This window comes from Bacillus rossius, chromosome 3 (genome assembly GCF_032445375.1).
Source record: "Bacillus rossius redtenbacheri isolate Brsri chromosome 3, Brsri_v3, whole genome shotgun sequence".
Lineage (NCBI taxonomy): Eukaryota > Metazoa > Arthropoda > Insecta > Phasmatodea > Bacillidae > Bacillus > Bacillus rossius.
The window spans coordinates 402,799-423,669 of NC_086332.1; the positions used below are offsets into that span (position 1 = coordinate 402,799).

The 20,871-nt window shown below is 37.7% G+C and overlaps 1 protein-coding gene across 4 annotated transcripts in view; it reads left to right on the forward strand.

The window, feature by feature from the left end:
- Nucleotides 1-16,580, forward strand: part of LOC134530045 (zinc finger protein 43-like) — a 32,833-nt gene extending 16,253 nt beyond the window's left edge. For 2 of the 4 annotated variants that reach the window (XM_063364582.1, XM_063364583.1), the window contains 3 exons: nucleotides 3,672-3,812; nucleotides 4,181-4,539; nucleotides 14,891-16,580. In XM_063364582.1, the coding sequence (XP_063220652.1) occupies nucleotides 3,672-3,812; nucleotides 4,181-4,539; nucleotides 14,891-16,166 (1,776 nt within the window). In that variant the 3' untranslated portion in view covers nucleotides 16,167-16,580. The remainder of the gene's footprint in view (nucleotides 1-3,671; nucleotides 3,813-4,180; nucleotides 4,540-14,890) is intronic. The other 2 variants (XM_063364584.1, XM_063364585.1) reach the window with 1 other exon arrangement.
- Nucleotides 16,581-20,871: the final 4,291 nt, after the last annotated feature.

Sequence of the window (20,871 nt, forward strand, 5' to 3'; positions counted from 1 at the left end):
TTTCACGTGCTAGTTCAGCGTGTTCCCTGTTTTCACGTGCAAGCTGTTCGGTTTTGCGGGAAAGTTGTTCGCTTTGATCTCGGAACATTCGTTGTAACATTTGTTCCAAACCATGACTTAGAAGTGTGTTATTTCCCGAATACTCTGTGTTATCTGTCGCGTTAGCAGTATTTGTATTCTCTATGGAAATAGAACGTTCGGTTTGTATGTTGCTACTAACCTGAATATTAACTGCTGCGATTTCCTCCTGCGGACCAGCTGTGCTAGCAGTATCCGAGTTCTGTTCTCCACCTTCCCCTCCATTGTTTCTCCGTCTTAGGAAGTAGGTAGCAGTCTCGTCGTTTTCTGACATGTTTATTATGTCTGATTCTGATTCTAGGTTGTTAAACAGTAATTCCTCGACTGTACTTTGTGTACTGTGATTTATTCAGTTCTATGTTAAGTAGTCGGATATGATCGGCCCCGCGTTGGGTAGACAAATTTCTTTGTGATCGCCTATTTCAATCTGACTAGCCCGGTTATTGGCAGACCAACAAAGAAAGTAATTTGGATAATACCAAATTTGAGAAACTCTAAAGAACATATATGATCTCTGAGTATATGTTTATGATTATTGGTGGTGAATCAATAACAATCAGTAACACTTTACGTTAAGGTGATCCACTGTGTTATTTATAAACACAAAATTATACTTATCATTAATCTTAATTTTTACTCCAATTTCAATGATAACGCAAACGATTCACTGTTGTAATATGAATAGTTATATTACTGGAAATGATATTGTTTTCACATTACAACATTCTAATTGGAATTTTTACAAGAATAACTAGTATATTCAGTAGAATGGTTTAAAAGATTAATATTGCACAACCTGTGTAATAGGACACCTCTTCAAATAAAATTTAATATTTATATTGCAATATCATCTTGAAACTTGATATTACAAATATTGCTATATTCAAATGTAGTAAAGTTTTAACTTATTTTAGCTCAATCGGGACTCTTCGGTTAGTATCTCAGGTTATATGGGTGTAAGTAGGTGAATCAGACATAAGATTAATACACTGCTGTCGGGTTATGTACTGCTACTAATTATAAGCTTGTGGAGTTGGAAAGATGTAAAATTTTCTCGTAGTTCATAGTTACCTCAGAATATGCCGCAAGTTAAGGACAATACCACCTTAAGATATGGTATTTCAACTATACCGTGAACTGCGGATCTCAGTAACTACGTTCGTACTGACGTAGTGATGTCCTAGTTCTCGATCTTCCTGATGATGACTCCACAGGAACAGCGGCCCTCAGTGTGTACAGCTGGATGTGGTACAGGTCCCGATGTGGACAGCGACTGTTAGTTGATGGGTCTCCAAACCGGCTATTCTTGATGACGACGAAGGGCAGTCGTTCACATTCTTGACAATGATGCAGCGATTTACTATCCTCGATGATGCATATGTAATTCTTGACTATCTTTGACGACCACTATGTAGTTCTGGTCTATCTTCGATGACGACTAAGTATTTCTTGAATACATTCGATGACGATTATGTACTTGACGAATATTGACAGCGATGAACTATAAGTTTTATATAAATTTTAGATTCGTACATTTCTCGAAGTCTCAGTCAAGTTTGCTGCTTATCATTTTCTTTCATGCTCGCCGTTCGAATTCACCATTCCTAATAAAAATTCTCCATCGACCTTGTAATTCAAAAGCAAGAATAGAGGAAGTAGGCAAATAAATATTTTTAAATCCAAAGATATGGTTGTTAAAGTTACTATGAAGTATAATGAAAAGAAAAAGAAGAAAGTTCCCCAAAACACAAGTTGTGGCAATACTTCACAAATAAATATTTACTAATTTTGAAATTAAATAACATTATTATTTACTATAAACTACTGGTTGGTTTATAATAGTTCTAATCTCGCTTTTTTTTTAAAGAATGAATATGATGAGGGTAGAATAATTTAGAATCAAGAGAGATTCCCAAATCTCTAACATGTATGGATTTTTTAATAGAATAATTATATATTTCATAATAAAATTATAAGAAGTATGATTTCTGGTGTAATTAATGGTAATGGTTTTATTGTTGTTCAGTTCAACCGGATTTTAGTTATACCATGTGACAATTGCAATAAATAATAGTCATGTGCAGATGTAAGAGTTCTGGAAATTTTAAGGTCATCTGCAAACAGAAAACCATTGTGTTTTATTTATTTATTAAATTTGTTACATGTGTTGCCTTGACATTTTAATTATTTTTTGTAATTTTTTTAATTTTGAACACACACAATGTATATCTATCTATTTCTCTTTCTATTTATCTCTTCATATCATTCCATCTCTCTATCTCTCTAGTTCTATCTATATATCTCTTTATCTCACTATATATTCAAATATCTTATAACTATATGTATGTCTATTTATATAAATACAGCTTTATTACCTCTGTCTCTACATCTCTAATACTTTATTTTCATTTCTCTGTATATCTATCTCATCTATGTATATATGTGTATATACTTAAATTTATTTTAATCTATACATCTATATATAATTATATATTTCTATATCTCTCTGTCCCTATACCTCTCTCTATATATATCTCAATCACTCTGTATAGTCCCCCTCTCTCACTCCATTACTCTGGCTTTTTCTATCTTTCTCTATATCATTCTCTTTATCTATTTTTCTATATTTTCCTCTCAACTCGCACACCACCATTATTATTCAAACCATAGAAAAGAGAAACTGGCATAAAATACTTACAGGTAATTATCCGATACTACTTGCGCGCCACCTTAATTTTTGGTTTAGGGGTTTATTTTGTCGAAATCTCACCTAAACAGTGACCTTCCTCGTGTTTTAAACATGGAGGTAAGAGTAAGGGAGTTGGTGTATACAATCTTTACCATGTTAATAATTGAAGTCAAAATGAGAACGACCTCTAACCCCCTCCCCCTTTCCCTTCTGCATAGCAAAACAATTTTTGGTTATAAGGAAGTTTAACCCTACTTTCTTGCATGTGTGTTCGTATTATGTTTGTTTAGTGATATTCATTAAATGATGGCATCTTTACAATTCTTCCTAGTGAATTCTTTTCGAGCTATTGAATAAATTTTTAGCATATTAGACTTTATACAGCTACAAGTTGTTTGGCTACCCAATTTCTAACCAGTTGATTTCAACTTCAAAACAGACAGCCACTCCATAGACTAATACCTCCATGAAATAATGTAAGTTATGATTATAAAACACATGGCAAATTAAATAGGAGTACTTCTTAAAAGAAATAAAAAGCTGTTATAAAAATTATATCAGCACATCTAACCAATATACTGAACATAATGAAACAACATAATAAACAGTTAAACCATTTAACATGAGGGGATTGCTACAAGCAGGTATAAAGCTCTCTGCAAGTCACAAGGTATTAGAAAATCACTTGAAAAATTTATTTTTAAATATTGGTTTTTGTTATAATCGTTATTTAAGGTGTTAGGTATCAGGGGTGGTGTCAGGGAATCAAGAATTGCTATCGGAAAATGAGACTTCAGAACAAACATAGTTAGAAAGTGTCAGTTTTATTTACTTTTATTTACTAAATGCATTTCAATACAAGTATAGAAAATTGTTCCCTAAATGTTAATTATTTTGTTGGCAGGTTACGGCTGATGATGTATTACCAACAAAGATTTGTGAGGTTTGCCTTGAAAAGTTGGATATTTGCCACAATATTGTAAAAACATGTTTGAATGCTGATGAAGTGTTGAAGAATTTGTTAGGCAACATACCTTACGTACAGGTAATATATTTGTTTTTGCTATTATGTAAGAAATTACAGCTGTAAAAGAAAAAGAGTAATAGTGATAGAAACTCACAGGTATGATCACTACCACCTGGTTAACGCATTCCGAGCCTAATCTCAATATAATTTACATCATTGTTGCTGCTGGACTGATCCCTTCACTGTCTCGGACTGGGCTGGGAGTGGTCGAACGGGGCAGGGAAAGAAGGGTCGGAGGTGACACAGAAGGATGAGGGTTGGGAGATGTGAGGAAGGAAGGGCCAGAAGGGTTGGAGGAGGCAAATAAACTAAGTATTTCCCGCAAGAGGTGGTACGTATGGTGTAAATGAAATGACCTGGGATGTATTGAGCTGATGGACTGGCAGGTGGCGGCTGGGGCGCAGTACCTGCAGTACGTGGCCCAGGATGGGCGGTCCCAGCTGCTGCAGCTGGTGGAGGGAGAGCACGTTGAGGACTGTGGCATGGGGGTGGCCGCGGTGAGACAAGACGGGCCACGCACCGCAGCTAGGCCGCCGGCGTACCTGAGCCACCGCCGCAACATGCACCGTGGCCGCCGGCACGTGTGCCGCCGGTGTGGCAAGGTGTACGGTCGCCTCAGCGGGCTGTACTGGCACGCCTGGAAGCACCGTGACGCGACCCAGCTGTGCGAGGTGTGCGGCGAGATGGTGCCGCAGGGCAGCCGTGTGTACACCCACAAGCTGCAGCACGCCCGCCTCGCTCTCGGGTAAGTGCTCTGCCATCGTGATGTTCCTTCCTACAAACTCTTCACCTCAGTAAAGACCAGTTATGTCATTTTGCTTCTAATTAAGGACACCAAGGTATAAAAGCTCTCAAGGGCAGAGTGAGATTACAGTGAAATCTTACTTTTACACTTAATAAACATGAACTATGAAAATTGCACTATGTGTAGGAATTCAACATGTTAGATATTTACATTTTGTTACTTCAAGCCTTTTGATCTGAAACTTTTAATTAGGTTTTCTTCAGTGATATGTTTCATATCACTAGGTGTTGGTAGTTCACGTTCGTGTTTCGTCAGTGCTGTCCGTAGTATTTCCTGTGTCTAGTGAACTCTGTGTCATGCCACCCTTTCGCGAATTCAGCTCTGTCCTTCAGGTAGCACTAAGTATTTCCCTGATCTCCGTCACGAGTACTTCTGCAAGTCTGCAGTGTCCTGGCAGTTCGCTTGGTGTGTTTTCACTTACATTTCTCTTTTCTACTATTCTCTTTTATCTATTTCTGGCTCTAAAACTACCAAATTGGAGCCATGCATCCCTAACTATACTTCAGTATCCTTTCGCTTTCCTGCGAGACTGGCCGCCATTATTTGTTGCAAACACGTCATTTGGTACGGAACTTTGTCAATTTATACTGTTTTTGGAGCATAATCATTGTATGCAATGTGTAGTAATGTAGGAATGCTTGTTAAAGATTATACCTGTGAATGATTATATGCCACCATTTATAGTTTTGAGTTTAAAATACTAAAAACAGTGTAGGTATTAACAATTTTATGTGTGTGTGTGTGTGTGTGTCTCTCTCTCTCTCTCTCTCTATCTGTGTGTGTGTGTGAACGTGTACGTGTGTACGCACGTGCATATATAAATAGTACTTACTGTGAAGTGCAGTGCTTTCTTGGAAAATAGTTTAACAATAATATTGACACATGGTCGTGTACACTTCCGCAATAAAATAGTTTAACAACAATATTGGCTTATGTTCACGTAAAATCACCAAATGGAAAGAAGTAATTATTGCCTCCCTTTTATTTCTTTTTCTTTTCCAAAAAATTTCTATCCCATCCAGCTCTAATGTATTGCAATGGAAAAATGTTGTAGTCGTATTCCACGGCACGTGCGTGCAGAGTAACTCCTCGGCCGTCTGGTGGGTGGCGTGGCGTAGATATAGACGCATCAGCTCTATAACGTGTTCCAGCATCTTCTCTGGCTCGCTTGTCGGAAACACCTGATCATGCAATCGGATTTTTGAAGTTATAATTCTTTAGGCGCGTTATGAAAAAATGATGAGAGTGAAATTTTAAGATGCGCACACATCACTGTAACACAAAATTAACAGGTTGAAGCTGCCCGCTAAATCGCTCACTAAGTCTCGAAAAAAAGCTACCAACAAAATAGAAATAGAACCTCTATTAGTCACGCATGTTGGCACGCTCGTCGCTTCTGATCACTTTTTTCGTATTTATAATATTTTTCCATATGTTTCTAGTTTCTACATTCACAACACGTGTTTTAGTTTCATACAAGTGTGAATTATGTATGTGCTAATAAATTATATTCAGTAGTGATTTAAATTGAATATTTTGATTAATATTACAGTAGAGCCCCGATTATCCGAGCTAATGTGGACCAGAGGACCCTCGGATAACCAGAAACTCGGATAACACGGGCAGACAGAGCGGCGAACGAGAGCGTCCCGTGCCGCCATTGAAATCAATGATAGCGTGTGCGTTTTGGGCCGCTGGTCTGTGTTACGGGCGTTACAAAGACATTTTGGGGTTGATACAGTAATAAATAAAGACGTAAAATTTAATTACAGTAACATATTAAGTTCACTTTATTATGAAACCCACTAAAAATACAGTTTTAGTTAATAAAATCCAGCCTATAAATATAAAACAAGGTCAATGGTAAATATGAAAATATACACTTAAGAATAACACACTTAATAACAGTATCAAAAACAGTTTTGTACTGGTACTGTACAGTACTTTATCAATAAAAATTTAACTTTAAAACTAAGCCTACTTCTTGAAAAAGTTCATCAGAGTTTTCTGCTTTACTGAACTGGCCTGCTTCTTTGCAGCTGTTTCTCGAAGTCAACGAAGCAGCAGAAGATCCGTCGAAGTTGTTTCTGCCTGTTGCTCCAAATAGTCTATAGCACTTTGTATGGCTTTGAAGCCCTCGGCGTGACTTATTTTATTTTCAGTCTGTTCCATCGGCTCATCTTCATCGCTCACCTCTTCGGCATTTTGTGTCTCATCATTGACTGTCTCGACAATCATGTCATCTGTGACTTCATATTGTTCGTCCGCATTAATCCATTCTTCCACGTCGTCTGTAGTAATAGCCTTGTCAGATGGGATTCTTTGCACCAGGCTTACGATAGAGTCATCAGCATTTTCATTTTCCGAGGTTGCGGCTTCTTGAACATCAACACTATACAGCTTTCTCCAGGATCTTTCAAGGGTAGAGCTTTTAACTTCCTCCCAGGACTCGGCTGTCATGTATACAACATCTTTCATTGTGATGGCTTTTAGAGTATGCAAAACTTTGTTTCCTTCATCAATTTCCTTTATGAGCAGTTTTAAAAGTCTTCTTTTATAATTTCTCTTAAGGTTTTCCAACACCCCTTGGTCCATGGGCTGGAGAAGTGGGGTTACGTTAGGGGGCAAAAACATTGTCTTGATTTCGCCAGAAACCATTTCTTCCGTGTCGGGATGAGCAGGACAATTGTCCATAAGCATAAGAGCTTTGCGAGGGAGATTGTTTTCTGCCAAATATTTTTCGACTTGAGGCACATAGCTATCAAAAAACCACTCTTTGAAAATTTTGGAATCCATCCAAGCACTTTTTTGGTTTTTGTACAAAACGGGGAGGCTAGAAATGGAAATGTTTTTAAACGCTCTAGGCTTAGCAGATTTCCCTATGAGCAATAACTTTAGTTTCAGTCTCCGGTAGCATTTGAACAAGCCAAAAGTGTAACTCTGTCTTTTGATTTCTTGAACCCCGGAGCAGAAGCTTCTTGTTTGGAGGCAAGTGTTTTTGTTGGAAGCATACGGTAATTTAATCCCGTTTCATCACAATTAAAAATCTGCTGAAGCGACAAATTTTCCTGGTCAATCAAAGCTTTAAACTGGTCCTTGAACGATACAACAATTTCATGATCGGATGATAGTTTTTCGCCTGAAATATTAAGCTCTCTAATTCCATACCTGGTTTTCCAGCGATGCAGCCATCCTCTGCTTGCAGTAAACTCCTCTTCTCCATCTTTAAACTTGTTGTGGAATTCACTAGCTTTTTCTTGTAACAAAGGCCCATTGACGGGACTTCCTTTGCTCCGTAATTGGGTAAACCACATAAAAAGGGCACTTGATGTTTTTTCAAACTCACCAGTTTTCATTGTTTTTCGTTTGCTGTCATTTTCGTTGTCCTTTTGCAAACACCACTTTTCAATATCAGCCCGTTTTCTTCTCCAATCACCAACCGTTACCTCACCAACACCTAAATCTGCAGCCACTCTTTTTATCGTTTCCCATTGTCTAGTCTTTTAATAGCCTTTAGTTTAGTCTCTAAACTCACAACAGTTCTTTTACGTGAAGAGCTCATAATGAAAACACCACAGTAACACAGCACAAAATGTCAGAATACCGTTCGAGTAACAGCGGGACTAACACCAACCAAGACTGTGAGAAGACACTGACTCAGCCAAAGCGCTTTAGACTACGTACGTGCAGTGTGGTGGGAGAGCGAGGGGGGTGGCAATGACCTTGGCACAGTAGCAGCGGTCACCCCACTCCACCGCTCGCTCGCTACAGTACTGTACAGAGTACAAACATTGTCGCCGGGCGCCCGGCATCCATGGCACCGTCTTAAATAAATATATTTTTTAATTTTTTTTTTTGCGCCTCGGTTAAACCGGAACTCGGTTAGTCGGGGCTCGGATAACCGGGGCCCTACTGTATTTACTATTCGTAAATATTAGTAAAAAAAATTGTGCCTTTATACTTATTCAAGTGCTCCAATATAATTGAGGTCAACTATCTGTATGTATTATTTAATATTTACAAAATAAAGAAATAAATTGATAAAACTTTTAATAAAAAAATTGTGATAAAAATTAAAATCGAACATCAAATTTAAATATTAATTTTTAATATTTATTATTAAATTGAATAAATAATAAATATTTACAAAAATAAATGAACAAATATAATGAACACGTTTTGATAAAAATGAAAAGTGATATTTAAATTAAGAAAATAATAAATATTTAAAAAAATGAATAAACTTAAATAAAATTTTTGTATTTATTCTTAAATTTATTTATTTTCTTTTAAAATTTTATTCAATCAATAATACATATTTAAAATTAAGAATCTTATAATATTTAGTTCAAATTATGTCATATATATTTATTATTCTCTAAATTTTATTTATTTAATTTTTCAAAATTAAACTGAACTTTATTGACTGTTTTGATCTCTTTTTCCAGCCCTTTTATTATTTTACTGTACAAATTTAATGAAAACGTTTTGATAAAAATTAACCTACAACATCGCACATTATCCAGGACAGTTAAAGTACTCTTGTGAACATAACGTCAAAATGAAAAGTGAAATTTAAATTAAGAAAATAATAACTACTTAAAAAAAATGATAAAACTTAAAAAAATTGAATTTATTATTAAATTTATTTATTTTATTTAAAATATTAATTAATCAATGTGTGTACCACAGTCACATTTGTAGCTTTAGCATCTACCACATTATGTGCAAAGTATTGTATTGTGCAGTGTTTTTTGAAGTGAAAACTTCTATAGGAAGGTTTGAATAGGGAGTAAATTCATGTAAGTCGTCATTGACATGGTCACGTGACGTGTTAACGATAACACTATATCTGTTCCTATTTGTATAACTTATAGAAGTAACTATTATTAATATTAATAATAGAATTAAGAAACTACAAATATAATTTGAAATAAGAAATACTAACTTTGTAAAATATAATTGTGTAACATAAGAAAATAGTTTTTGATAAAAATCAAATATTTTTCGCAATTTTTACGAAAAAATATCACACAACAAATATGTTTTATCACATTTTTTTATTCTCTAAATTTTATTTATTTAATTTTTCAAATTTAAACTGAACTTTATTGACTGTGTTGATGTGTTGATATCTTTTCCCAGCCCTTTTATTATTTTATTGTAATTAATTATTTGCATGCAATTAAACTCTATTTTTTAATGATGCCAAAGAAGTATAACTTCTCACGTGCGTACCTAAGTACACGCACCGCACCCATTTTTTTTAACAATGAATGCCTCTGCTGACTCCGCCAACGTCTGCTCCTGACAGTACAGCTCAGCTATGACTTTCATTTCCGCTTTTACGTTGGCGAAACGTGTCTCGAATCGCCGGGTAAACTCTGCCCAGGGCATGTCGAACGCGCCAACAATGCTCCACCATGCCTTCGCGTCCTCGTGTAGACGCCCCCGACACGCCCAGCCCACTCCATGGCCGACACGCCGGGTCGACATGTCCCCCGGGTGTCGCATTGGCCCGTGCCCAAACCGGGGATGTCGGTCCCCGCTTCCCTTGTGCTACGTCCTGACATGCTGCACAGTGGTACCAATTATCCTGAAAAGAGTTCTGTTCTTCTCTGGACATACATTGTTTGTGCTTAAAGGCCCGGCAGTTCCGGCACCATGTTAGTCCCATACAGCTGGTCGCTGTGCATTTGAACTGTTCTAGTCCTGCCGAATTTCTTTGCCAAGCAACGCCATTGTTGTGTGTTTCGGTGCTTTGCAAACACGCGCACGTGTCCGTCCACGAGGCACCCGTGATCCCGCCTACACACGTCACACAGTACGTGCTATTAATGTCTAACATGAACTCAGTTTTCACTCCGCCCGCCCCGGCACTTATTTCATTGTTGTCCGCCATTCCCTTGCGCACAGTTCACAAAGGCTCGCCTCAAAAATCCCGCACGCTTGAAGTGGCCATGTGATCAGTCTTGTTACCCGCGCTCGGTGCTCTCAGCTCCGCGACGATCGCACAAGTACACGTTTACCGATATTTCGCTTGCCTCGCCACACGCTGATGGGTGCCATTTGCTACCGCGATGGGGGTTGAAGTGTTCGTCAAAGTTCAGGGCGCCACCACATGTGGACCCGGCTACTCTGTTCTCAGGGCCGTGACGTAGCCCGTGTGTGGCGAGGCCCGTTTCCCTGTATCGCTCACAAGCTCCGAAAACGATGACAGGTGCATGTAGCCCCTTCCTCTCACAGCGCTTGCGACTCACTGACCGTTCGTCCTCGCTTGGCAACTTTCAGGAGCGGAGCACTGACATCACATCGGTGGGCGCGGGCCGACACACGTGCACGCATACATACACTTCAGCGGGTGGTCGTAGAGGGTGGTGGTGGAAGGAGGGGGTAGCAGCGTTTAAGGGGAGAGGTGGTGGCACATCGGGCTCAGAAGGGCGCAACCCAGGACGATGTCACTGTCAACTTATGGGAATAGATAATTGCTTTTGCTGTCAAAATAAACATCACTGGCAACAGTTAAAACAAGAAAAGATGCATTTGGTTGAAGTCGCTGTTAATATCTACTCTAAAAACATGTAATAGCATTTCGTGATAACAAGAGTCCTTATGTCATCTTTATTGATGGATTGTTTTCTACCCGATACATACAAGTTCCTTAGCCTTGTTTTGACTGGACATAACCATCGGCCAGCCAGTGTTGTGCCCTGGTTTACAGACAAACATAAAGCTTTTATCAGTGTTCTTACAGTTGTATTATATTTTCATTCTCTTCACAGTAAATTAAGTAAGCAGATAACCTAGTTGTTAATTATTCCAAGCATCCAAGACCGGCCAGCGCACATTCCACGTTCACTGTGGCCATTTGGAGTGTCGCATCACACCACCTCATGCTGAGTCCTGATTGGCTGGCGAGACAGCGCCCAGCAAACCTTCTGCTGCCTACATGCTGGGTTTTCCCAACAAAGCACTAATTTGAGGCAGGAAAATAACTTGCTGGCGACAGATAGTCGCTCCCCTGGTCCTTTTTTTTCTTTGTGCTTGTATAATATTACAGCCTCAAAAAACCACAAAATGTTTTTAAAATGTAAAAATAATAATAATAATAATAATTAGTGGTGCACCGATATGACTTTACCGATTACCGATTCGATTACCGATTATGAGAGCAATAATCGGCAGATACCGATTCAGTTACCGATTATAATGAAATTTTTTTAAGTGTAATAATGCACACAAAAATTTTTATTCCCATGTGAATTTAATAACAAGATTAGGTAAAATCGAGAATACAGTTATAATAACAGTATAAAAATATATAAAATACACTATTAAGTCATTGCAAAGTGTAAATTAAATTAACTTCTATTTATATTTGTTATCGTAAACAACTTGAACTACAGTCTAACAATTGTAATTTACAATGGGTAAGTTTTTGTTGCGGAAAACTAGCATTATTATTGACTATCACATAAGGTTGCATCAAGAAATTACCGTTTAACAATGTAAACATGCTGCTTTATTTTGTTCACTTGAGTTTATAGAAAAATGTTTCCACACTTCAGTTTTTTTCTCCCTACTCGCCATCTCACTATAATTATATAAAAATGACTAAAAACCATTACTAGCACATGTGATTTTATTTATGTTGACTGAATATATAAAATTATAAATACTTTTTCACTTTTCACGTCATACATATAACAAACGGATAATGTTACCAAAGACACCCATAACGAGTTTGTAAAACGCAGTGATAAAAACTAGAAGGTATCTGGACCACGATTTTGAACCGCTACTACGACTCGAAAAGATCGATTGTCATAGAATCCACTGCAACTGTTTGTGGTATTTTGATTGTGTGCCATATATTTTACGTCTCTGGCTATAGGTAATGTACAAGGCCACTAAACAAAAGACTAAACGTAAATAAACGTGTAGGAAAAATGTCTTTTATTGTTCGAGGCAATGAGATTTATTCAACTTAACGAAATATCTGTAATTATGATATGACGGAGTTAGATGAATTTTGTAATATGTACAAATATTACCGTATTTCATCCTAAAAATTGTGTAACAAAATATTACACTGTAAAGACCTACTTAATTACGCCGGGACGTAAATAATCGGCAAAGTAATCGTTAAGATAATCGCCAATTACGATTAATCGGTAAGTACCCATAATCGCTGATTACGATTCATCGGTATCCGCATCGGTGCACCACTAATAATAATAATACTTGTGTTAATTTTAACTGACCAAGAAAAATAGAGAAAAATATCTTAAATGCCTGTGAATAATATGTGAAAAATGATTATTGAATAATTATGAAACCATAATAAAGCATCAGCAACATGACCCATTCTTAGTGTTATTACTAGCAGGGGCAGAAGTTATGCTATAACTATGCTACAAAGTCAGGGCAATTTTATTACAGACTAGCTAAACCCGGCCACGCTTTGCTGTGGCACAGTTTAATATTAATTCATTGTTTAATTTAATATTTTACTGTGCATGGCTGTGGAATGTAATAGAAGAAATAAAAATGTGTTTAGCTTAAATATTTTTATTGTAAAGCTAATGGAAGGACTACATTCCTTGTTTTCCCATTTTTTGCATAAACATATAGATCAGATGGTTTACCGACTCTGGAGCACCCGACATATAACTGTCCATGAGAGAAGCATTCATTTTCTAAATTCAAACCGCACACTTGCAAAGATTGTCCTTGTGCTTTATTGATGGTCATAGCGAACGCAAGGCGTATTGGAAATTGAAGTCGTTTGAACTCGAACGCCATATCTGTCGGAATAAGTGGCATTCGTGGAAGTAATACGTCTTCACCTTTATGAAGTCCAATCAAAATTGTTGCTTCAATAAGATTATCCATTAATTTTTTAACTACTAATCGTGTACCATTACATAATTTAGGCTGACAGATATTTCGAAGCAATATAATTGGCACACCAATTTTCAAATTCAAAATATGTGGTGGCAATCCTGGAACATCGAGTAAATTGAGAAATTCCGTTGGAAAGTTCACTGCTTCATTTTGGTGCACTACTGAATCAATAGATTTGTGTGTCATTGTTTCACCTTCGATTCTGTTTATAATACTATTGTTCATATCGTGTACGTCAACATTTTTAGCCGCTAGAATGGCTCTTTCGCTCAACCATGCATGATTTTTGAATTTTGTTTCGATGTTTTGGAATACTTTGTCTACTAATTCCTCTTTTGAATCTACGATGTTGCATAAATCCAACCAATTCCATTCTTTAATTAAACATTTATAAATGATACCATACACATAAACTGGTCACAGTGACACATTTTGTGCTTAATCAATATTTGGCTTATTAGAAAACAAAACAAAAGTGTTAAAAGATTATTGTTGGAAAAATCAACAAACACATTTTGCTATGACAACAGGGTTTGATATATCAACAATTATCATAACAACGTACGTGATTATAACAAATTATAATAGCAATATATAAGATATAAGCTATAAGATAAGAATTAATTAATTTTCAAATGTATTGTACGAAATGTATTTTTTAATTTAAACGTATTTTTATCAATAGAGTCGAAAGAATATACTTTCAAATTAAATAAAGTTTTTTATTCTTTCTTGAAATATATATATATATATATATATATACACATATTTGTGTAAATTATAGTCGTCAAGGCACAATGGTCGAGTAGCCTGATGTGCTTGAACTTCGACAATATGGTACAGCATCGTCGAGCGTGGTCACAACTAAGTTGGGTGACCATGATATTTAGTTATAGAAACTTTTTTTTTCCGACTTTTCCGGTGGATTTTCCCAAACTTTTATTTCATATAAACACTCTTCTGTTAAGATGCAATGTTCTGTAAAAATTTCAATCCAAACCATCGTATACTTTCCAAGTTTTGCGGCCAAATACATACGGAAGCTAAATTTTTATATATATAGATTTGTGTTTTACCCTGAGAAGTGTGCACTATAATTATTTCACACTAGACTGTAAACTAATAATGATTTTAAACTTGAAATGTTTTTATATTTTCGTAACCCTTGTTTGTTGGTTGTGTTTAAGGTGTATTAGCAAGTTCACATTTTAGATCATCCTTCATTTATACATGGGTAGTTTTTATTGAAGTCTTAATACATATGTACCACATTATACAATGTATATGCTTATAATTCAGAAATACAATGGATAGCTTCAAATAAATTTTTCGTCAGCTGGTCTGTTCATGTTGTTTTATTAATAATCCATTAATAACATTACAGGGTTTCTCTGCATGAGGCGGAGCCTTGCCAAAACCTGTCAATATGCGACTCTGCATGCGCCGTACCTGCCGTGACACAACAACGCCCCAGGGGCAAGCAGCGGTGCGAGGAGGCAGCTGTGCACTACCCTCACGAGACACCGCCTCCTGGGACCGGGAATGAGGGCAGCCAAGACCAGTCACAAAGTGGCTCTGCATGCTTCATGCCTGCTGTGCCACAACGCCCCAGGGGCAAGCAGCGGTGCGAGGAGGGAGCCGTGCGTTACCCTCACGAGACACCGCCCCCACGGGCTGGAAGTGAGAGCAGTGGTGCAGCAGTTAAGCCCCCTGCAAGCAGTGTGAAGCCTTTCTTCGAGTGTGACACCTGCGGGAAGGGGTTCTCGCTGGAGTATCAGCGCGACAGGCACCGGGTGAAGTGCTCGGGGCCTCAGCATTTCAAATGTTCTGTCTGCAGCAAAGTCTTCAATAGCAAGTATAGGTTATTATTGCATAAGCAGGTCCACAGTACCGACATGAAGTACCACTGCGATGTTTGCGGTAAAGCATTCTTCTACATGCATCACTACAAGAGGCATTGTGTGTCTAACTGTGCTGGTCAGCCTTTACATTGTTCAGCGTGTAACAAGACCTTCAAAAGCAAGTGCTCGTTCACCATGCACATGCAGACCCACGATGGTCGGAAGCCGTACATGTGTGACGTGTGCGGTAAGACCTTCGTGCTGCACCACACATTGAAGAAGCACCAGGTGGTGCACTCGGATGAGCGACCGTATGTTTGCAAGCTGTGTGGTAGCACGTTCAAGCTGCCCACAGCACTCCAGAACCACAAGGTGCTGCACGCCGGAGAGAACCAGTACCTCTGCAATGTGTGCGGCCGTTCCTTTCCCATCCGGTCACGCCTCAACTTCCACCTGAAGATGCACCGCGACGGAGCGTACGTGTGCCGGTTCTGCGGGCGCTCGCTCCTGTCCCCACACGGTCTGCGCAACCACGAGCGCAAACACACGGTCGAGCGACACTTCCCGTGCGACCAGTGCGGGAAGACCTTCTTCACCAAGCACGGCTTGCAGCGGCATGCCGTGTCGCACCCGTCCAAGCGCATGTTCCAGTGCACGCTGTGCAACCAGCAGTTCACCGGCAAGAACAGACTGACCAACCACCTGCGCGGCCATGCGCGTGACAAGCCGTACGAGTGCCCGGTGTGTGGCCGGCGCTACAAGATGGAGGGCAAGCTTCTGCGTCACCAGCGCCTGCACGCTCCGAGCACACAAGACTAAGTGCTGGAGAGACCAGCAAGTTACACTCCAAATGTAACTTCATTATTTATTTTTAATTCCTTCAATGACAGGTTATCCAATGTTAAAGCAAGAGTTACACCTATGTGCACAGATCTGTGAAATTGGACTAGCATAAAATTAATAATAAAAATTTGTAGATCTGACTATGTTATGTGTAGATTATGATTACAGAGGGTGAAAAATAGCATTTATTCTGGTCATTTATAGCATCTAAATATTTACTTGTAGCATTTTGATGGCATTTATTACCAATATTATACAATTTGTTATGGAAAGGAACATAATTGGGACACAGCAACACAACCCATTATAAGTTTTTCCTTCAGTCAATTATGATAATAAACTGTATGTACATTGCAGCACAACTCCAAAAAAATTTTTCTTCGCACTAAATTAAGAGTTGTCAATGGAATTGAAAGCATACAACAGGTCTCTACAGTCTGTTCACTCATCCTGTTTCTCCTATCCGTCACAATCAAGTTATATTTGCTGAAGAACCTTTCAGCTTCGACACTGCTTACTGGTGCCCATATGCTGTGAAGTGCTGCTTCTGAGAATTCAGGATACTTGATCTACACAGCAAGTAGTAACTGAACTACGTCGACTTCACATCCTTCTCTCAGATTAGTTGACAGCTGCTTGTGAAAGTAGAAGCAGCCCTCAGAAAAAGTGTCTGGAATTATGCCAGATATAAATGTGAGTCGTTTGTTTATGTTGTTCAGCTTTTTGCATGTCAAATTGTAGTCTTTGGCTGGCTGTAGCAGGATTGAAAAACCTACCCCTTGATAAAACCGATTGGCTTCTGTGCCACCCATGTGGTTTGCCAATGTCTGAAGACATCTTTGCATGCATGACTTGATCTGTACCTTAACTTCTTCCTTCTTAGTCATGTTTGAATACTCATTCAAAAGCTTGAGCGTACCTTGTGGGAAAGCACCATCAGCATAATGCTGCAGACTGTTTTGCAATGTAACCAAACTCATCCCACAACTTGTGAGCATAAGGGTATGCTGAACCTTCCAAGTTAGTGAAAAGAGCTTTTATTGTACCACATGTTTCACTCACAAATTTTAATTGTACAGTAGAACCCGTTTATAGTGAACCCGCCTATAATGAATTCCCGTTTATTGTGAATTTCCGTCTCGGTCCCGGCAAAATGATGTGAGGTTATGTATTAATTTATTGGATATAGCGCACAACTTTTGTCAATGTTGATACGTTTTCCCCTGTACCACGAACAAATTTTGCTGACATAATGCACATTTATCTCAAATATTTTCATTTAATTACAAGTTTTTTTCACAAAACGTCTATTCTGGATCACATTGAAGTTTTTCTCCGCAATACGCTACTCGATTGTCCACTGTTCATAAAGTTTTCCCTTCATAGTTAAGGAATGGGCGAACGCGTGTACATTTAATATGTTATCAAAAGTAAACATAAATTACCGCCACACAAATACGTATGTACATTATAGCAGCAAATTCAATATTTTTACGTTTCATTTTTTTCGTTCACGTTTCAGACATTTTGATCGAGTAAGGTTCGTAAGACTACCACTTGATAGAACTCTGTGGACTAAATTTTTCCATAGAAAGTGAGAAAATTTTGTTCCAGCTTTAGCAACTGCAATACAAAATGATACGTAGTGATCTTTGATGCGCCCAACTCGTTACTTTTCGTTTATTTACTTTTGACGGTAAAAAGAATTCGTGTTATTAAGCTGCAAATGTGCTTCAATAAGAAATATGTACATAAAAAGGAATGAAAAACGCGGTAAAAAACATAAGGCATTATCTGTGCGAGATAAACTGGACATTATTGAAAAGATAGACTCCAACCCCACTGTCCCGCACGTGTTAATAGCAAAGGAACTGGGAATTGCAGCATCTACATTAAGTACAATATTAAACAAGCTGAACAATCTTCTTTCTCAAGCTGTGAATACGTCACAGAGTATTAAACGCCTGAAAAATGGAAAATACGCCGATGTCGAAGAACCATTAATATAAAGTTTGTACATGTGTAGTGCATTAAAAATATCTGCATTTGCTAATAAAACTGTTGCTTCGAGTATTTTCATTCGTTCTTTTCTTGGCTGAGGCCAATGTGTAGTTAAGATGTTGCTTTTGAGTATGTATTGTCAATATAAAAGTTTTCCCAGATATAAAGTTTCCCCTCTATAGTGAACATATAAACTACTCCCTTCAGATTCGTTATAACAGGGTTCTACTGTACTTTGAGCTTGCGGCTCAAGTACTGATCCTCAAACATTTCAACAATATAGGCACTGCTACTGTTGCCAAACTCACATTCTGAAAAGCTCACAAGTTGTTGTATATACTGAGCCAAGTATTCTACTGAAGTAAACCATGAATTCCACCTTGTTAGTACAGGTGCTGGAAACAAAATTGCAGGTAATGCAGGATTGTGGTGATCTAACTATGCAATATCTGCATGCTTTATTTTTCTTGAATGAAGAAAAGCCATTTTCATTTTTACAACCAGTGTATTAAGTTCCTGAAACTCTTTGAGGTAACAGTCACCAACCAGACTAATTTTATGTGCCCAGCACTGAAAGTGAATTAAGATTTTCACCAAGAATTGTCCTTAAAGCAGCAAAACAAGTTCCCATGTATCTGGCTGAATCAGATACAAGACTCACTACATTGTCTTAAGAAATGTACTTATTTAGTGTCTCCAGTATAGCCTGACTGTATGTTGTGCCGTTTGCTTTATTAAAAAATGAGCAACTGGCCAAATACACTTCTTGCACTGCTGTTGCAGACACTGTGCGAAAAAGCACTGCAAATACACATCTACCTAAACTGTCTGTAGTTTCATCCTCCACCACAACAACAACAACTTGTTTGTTTTGCAATGCTTGCTTTATTTCCTTTTGTATTGCTTCACCAACCACGGGGACATAATTTTTTCTCAGTGTTGATGCTTTGGGTATGTCCCCAGAACCAGGAATGTACTTGATGTATTCCCTTACAGCTGGATCATTGATTTTTCTAAGAGGGATATTAGCCTTGAGAAACATTTTCACAGTCTCTTCAATATATTCCTTTTTCTCAATTTTTGCTTTTTTTTGGTTATGCAGTGTGTTTGGTAACGTTGCTTGTCGTTTCCTGTCATCTTGCTCAGAAAATTGCTTGAGTCTGTCAATGTGACCCTATGTTTTAATATGTTTTTACAACGTATCCTTTTTCTCCCAGTTGATGCGAAGGTTGCACGGCTTGCACATAAAAATGATGGCCCTTATATTCCGATACGCACAAATGTACGGAAACGGACTTGGTCCGCCCCATATTATCATAAACATGTAAAAACAATTACTGTATGGTAAAATGTGAACACTTTATCAAAAATCCGCACAAACTACACTTTGTTGACAAACAGCGTAAAAACCAATGGTAAAAACAAAGCAAAGGTTTACTGCACCGTACGTGTACTGTAGCAAATGGCGCTATGGAAATACATTGAGAATCCTCAATCAAAATATCGAACCACGTAGTACCGTTACCCACGAGATTCAACGACACTACTCGTACGCAGTAACTTCGATAATTTCATAAAGAGAATATACAGTGGCCATATTTTATTTCTCTCTTATTGTTTGTAAAGTTGTTGACGATGCCGAAAAAAGTGTTGGCAGCAATACTTTGGCAACATGGTGGCGTGGTGTTTCTAGAGTAAATATTAGGGTTTGATTACATGTACGTGAAAAATTAACATTTAAAATGTCAAATTTTCCATGAAAAATTATTGTAAATTTTTTTTTAATGTTAGTTTTGTCCGGCAAAGTGTTTATCAGACGTTTTTAGTGTCAATTCGCAGAAATATGGGATTTTCGCATTTAATTGCAAGTCATTAGCGAATCACATTAATTCGCGGCTATATCATTTTTACGATTTTTCACCCACTCTAATGATGATACATCAAGGGTGATTTAAGTGAGACTCAAAGCTTCCAACATCTACAAGTTAGGTTATAATTTGGGCAAGTGTTAACAATATTAGCATTTGAAGTGTCTTGTTCCTGTGAAGTAATGTAATTTTGAAAACATTTCTTATTTTACCTTTGCATGTATCATCACTCATAAATGAGGGTGGCTGCAGGTATATAAAATCGTAAAACTGGGATAAGTTAGGGAACGTGAGAATGTTTTGGGAATATTCAGAGAAGGAAGGTAAATTACAAAAACAATTCTTGAGTTTTTTCTTGATAGCATAGGTAAAATTGAATTTACCTTTTTATCTGACAACTAGGTCCATTAGAGTCTTATATACATGTATAATATTCATTTGATTTTCCTTCTTTTCACAAATTTGCAGGTGTTTTACTGAAAGCAACATGAACAAACATATTCCCACAATTTGTCACTGCCCTTGTGTGATTAAAGAAAACTTTATATAAATTTTGTTATATTAGCCCTGGAAGCTGCTTTAAGTATACAACAGTATTCTCAGAGGTAATAAGGGAGGAGAAGGGCAAAAAAACTTCTCACAATAGGAAGTAGAAAGTGGATTGTATTTGAAATAAAAAAATTAATAGTTTTTATTAGGGATGGGACGAATCCACATTTTGGTCAAATGCTAATCCTTAGTGTTTGTCATCAAATCTCGAATTCCAGTCCCACACTAAACTTCACCACATGTTATTAAAAAAAAATCACACA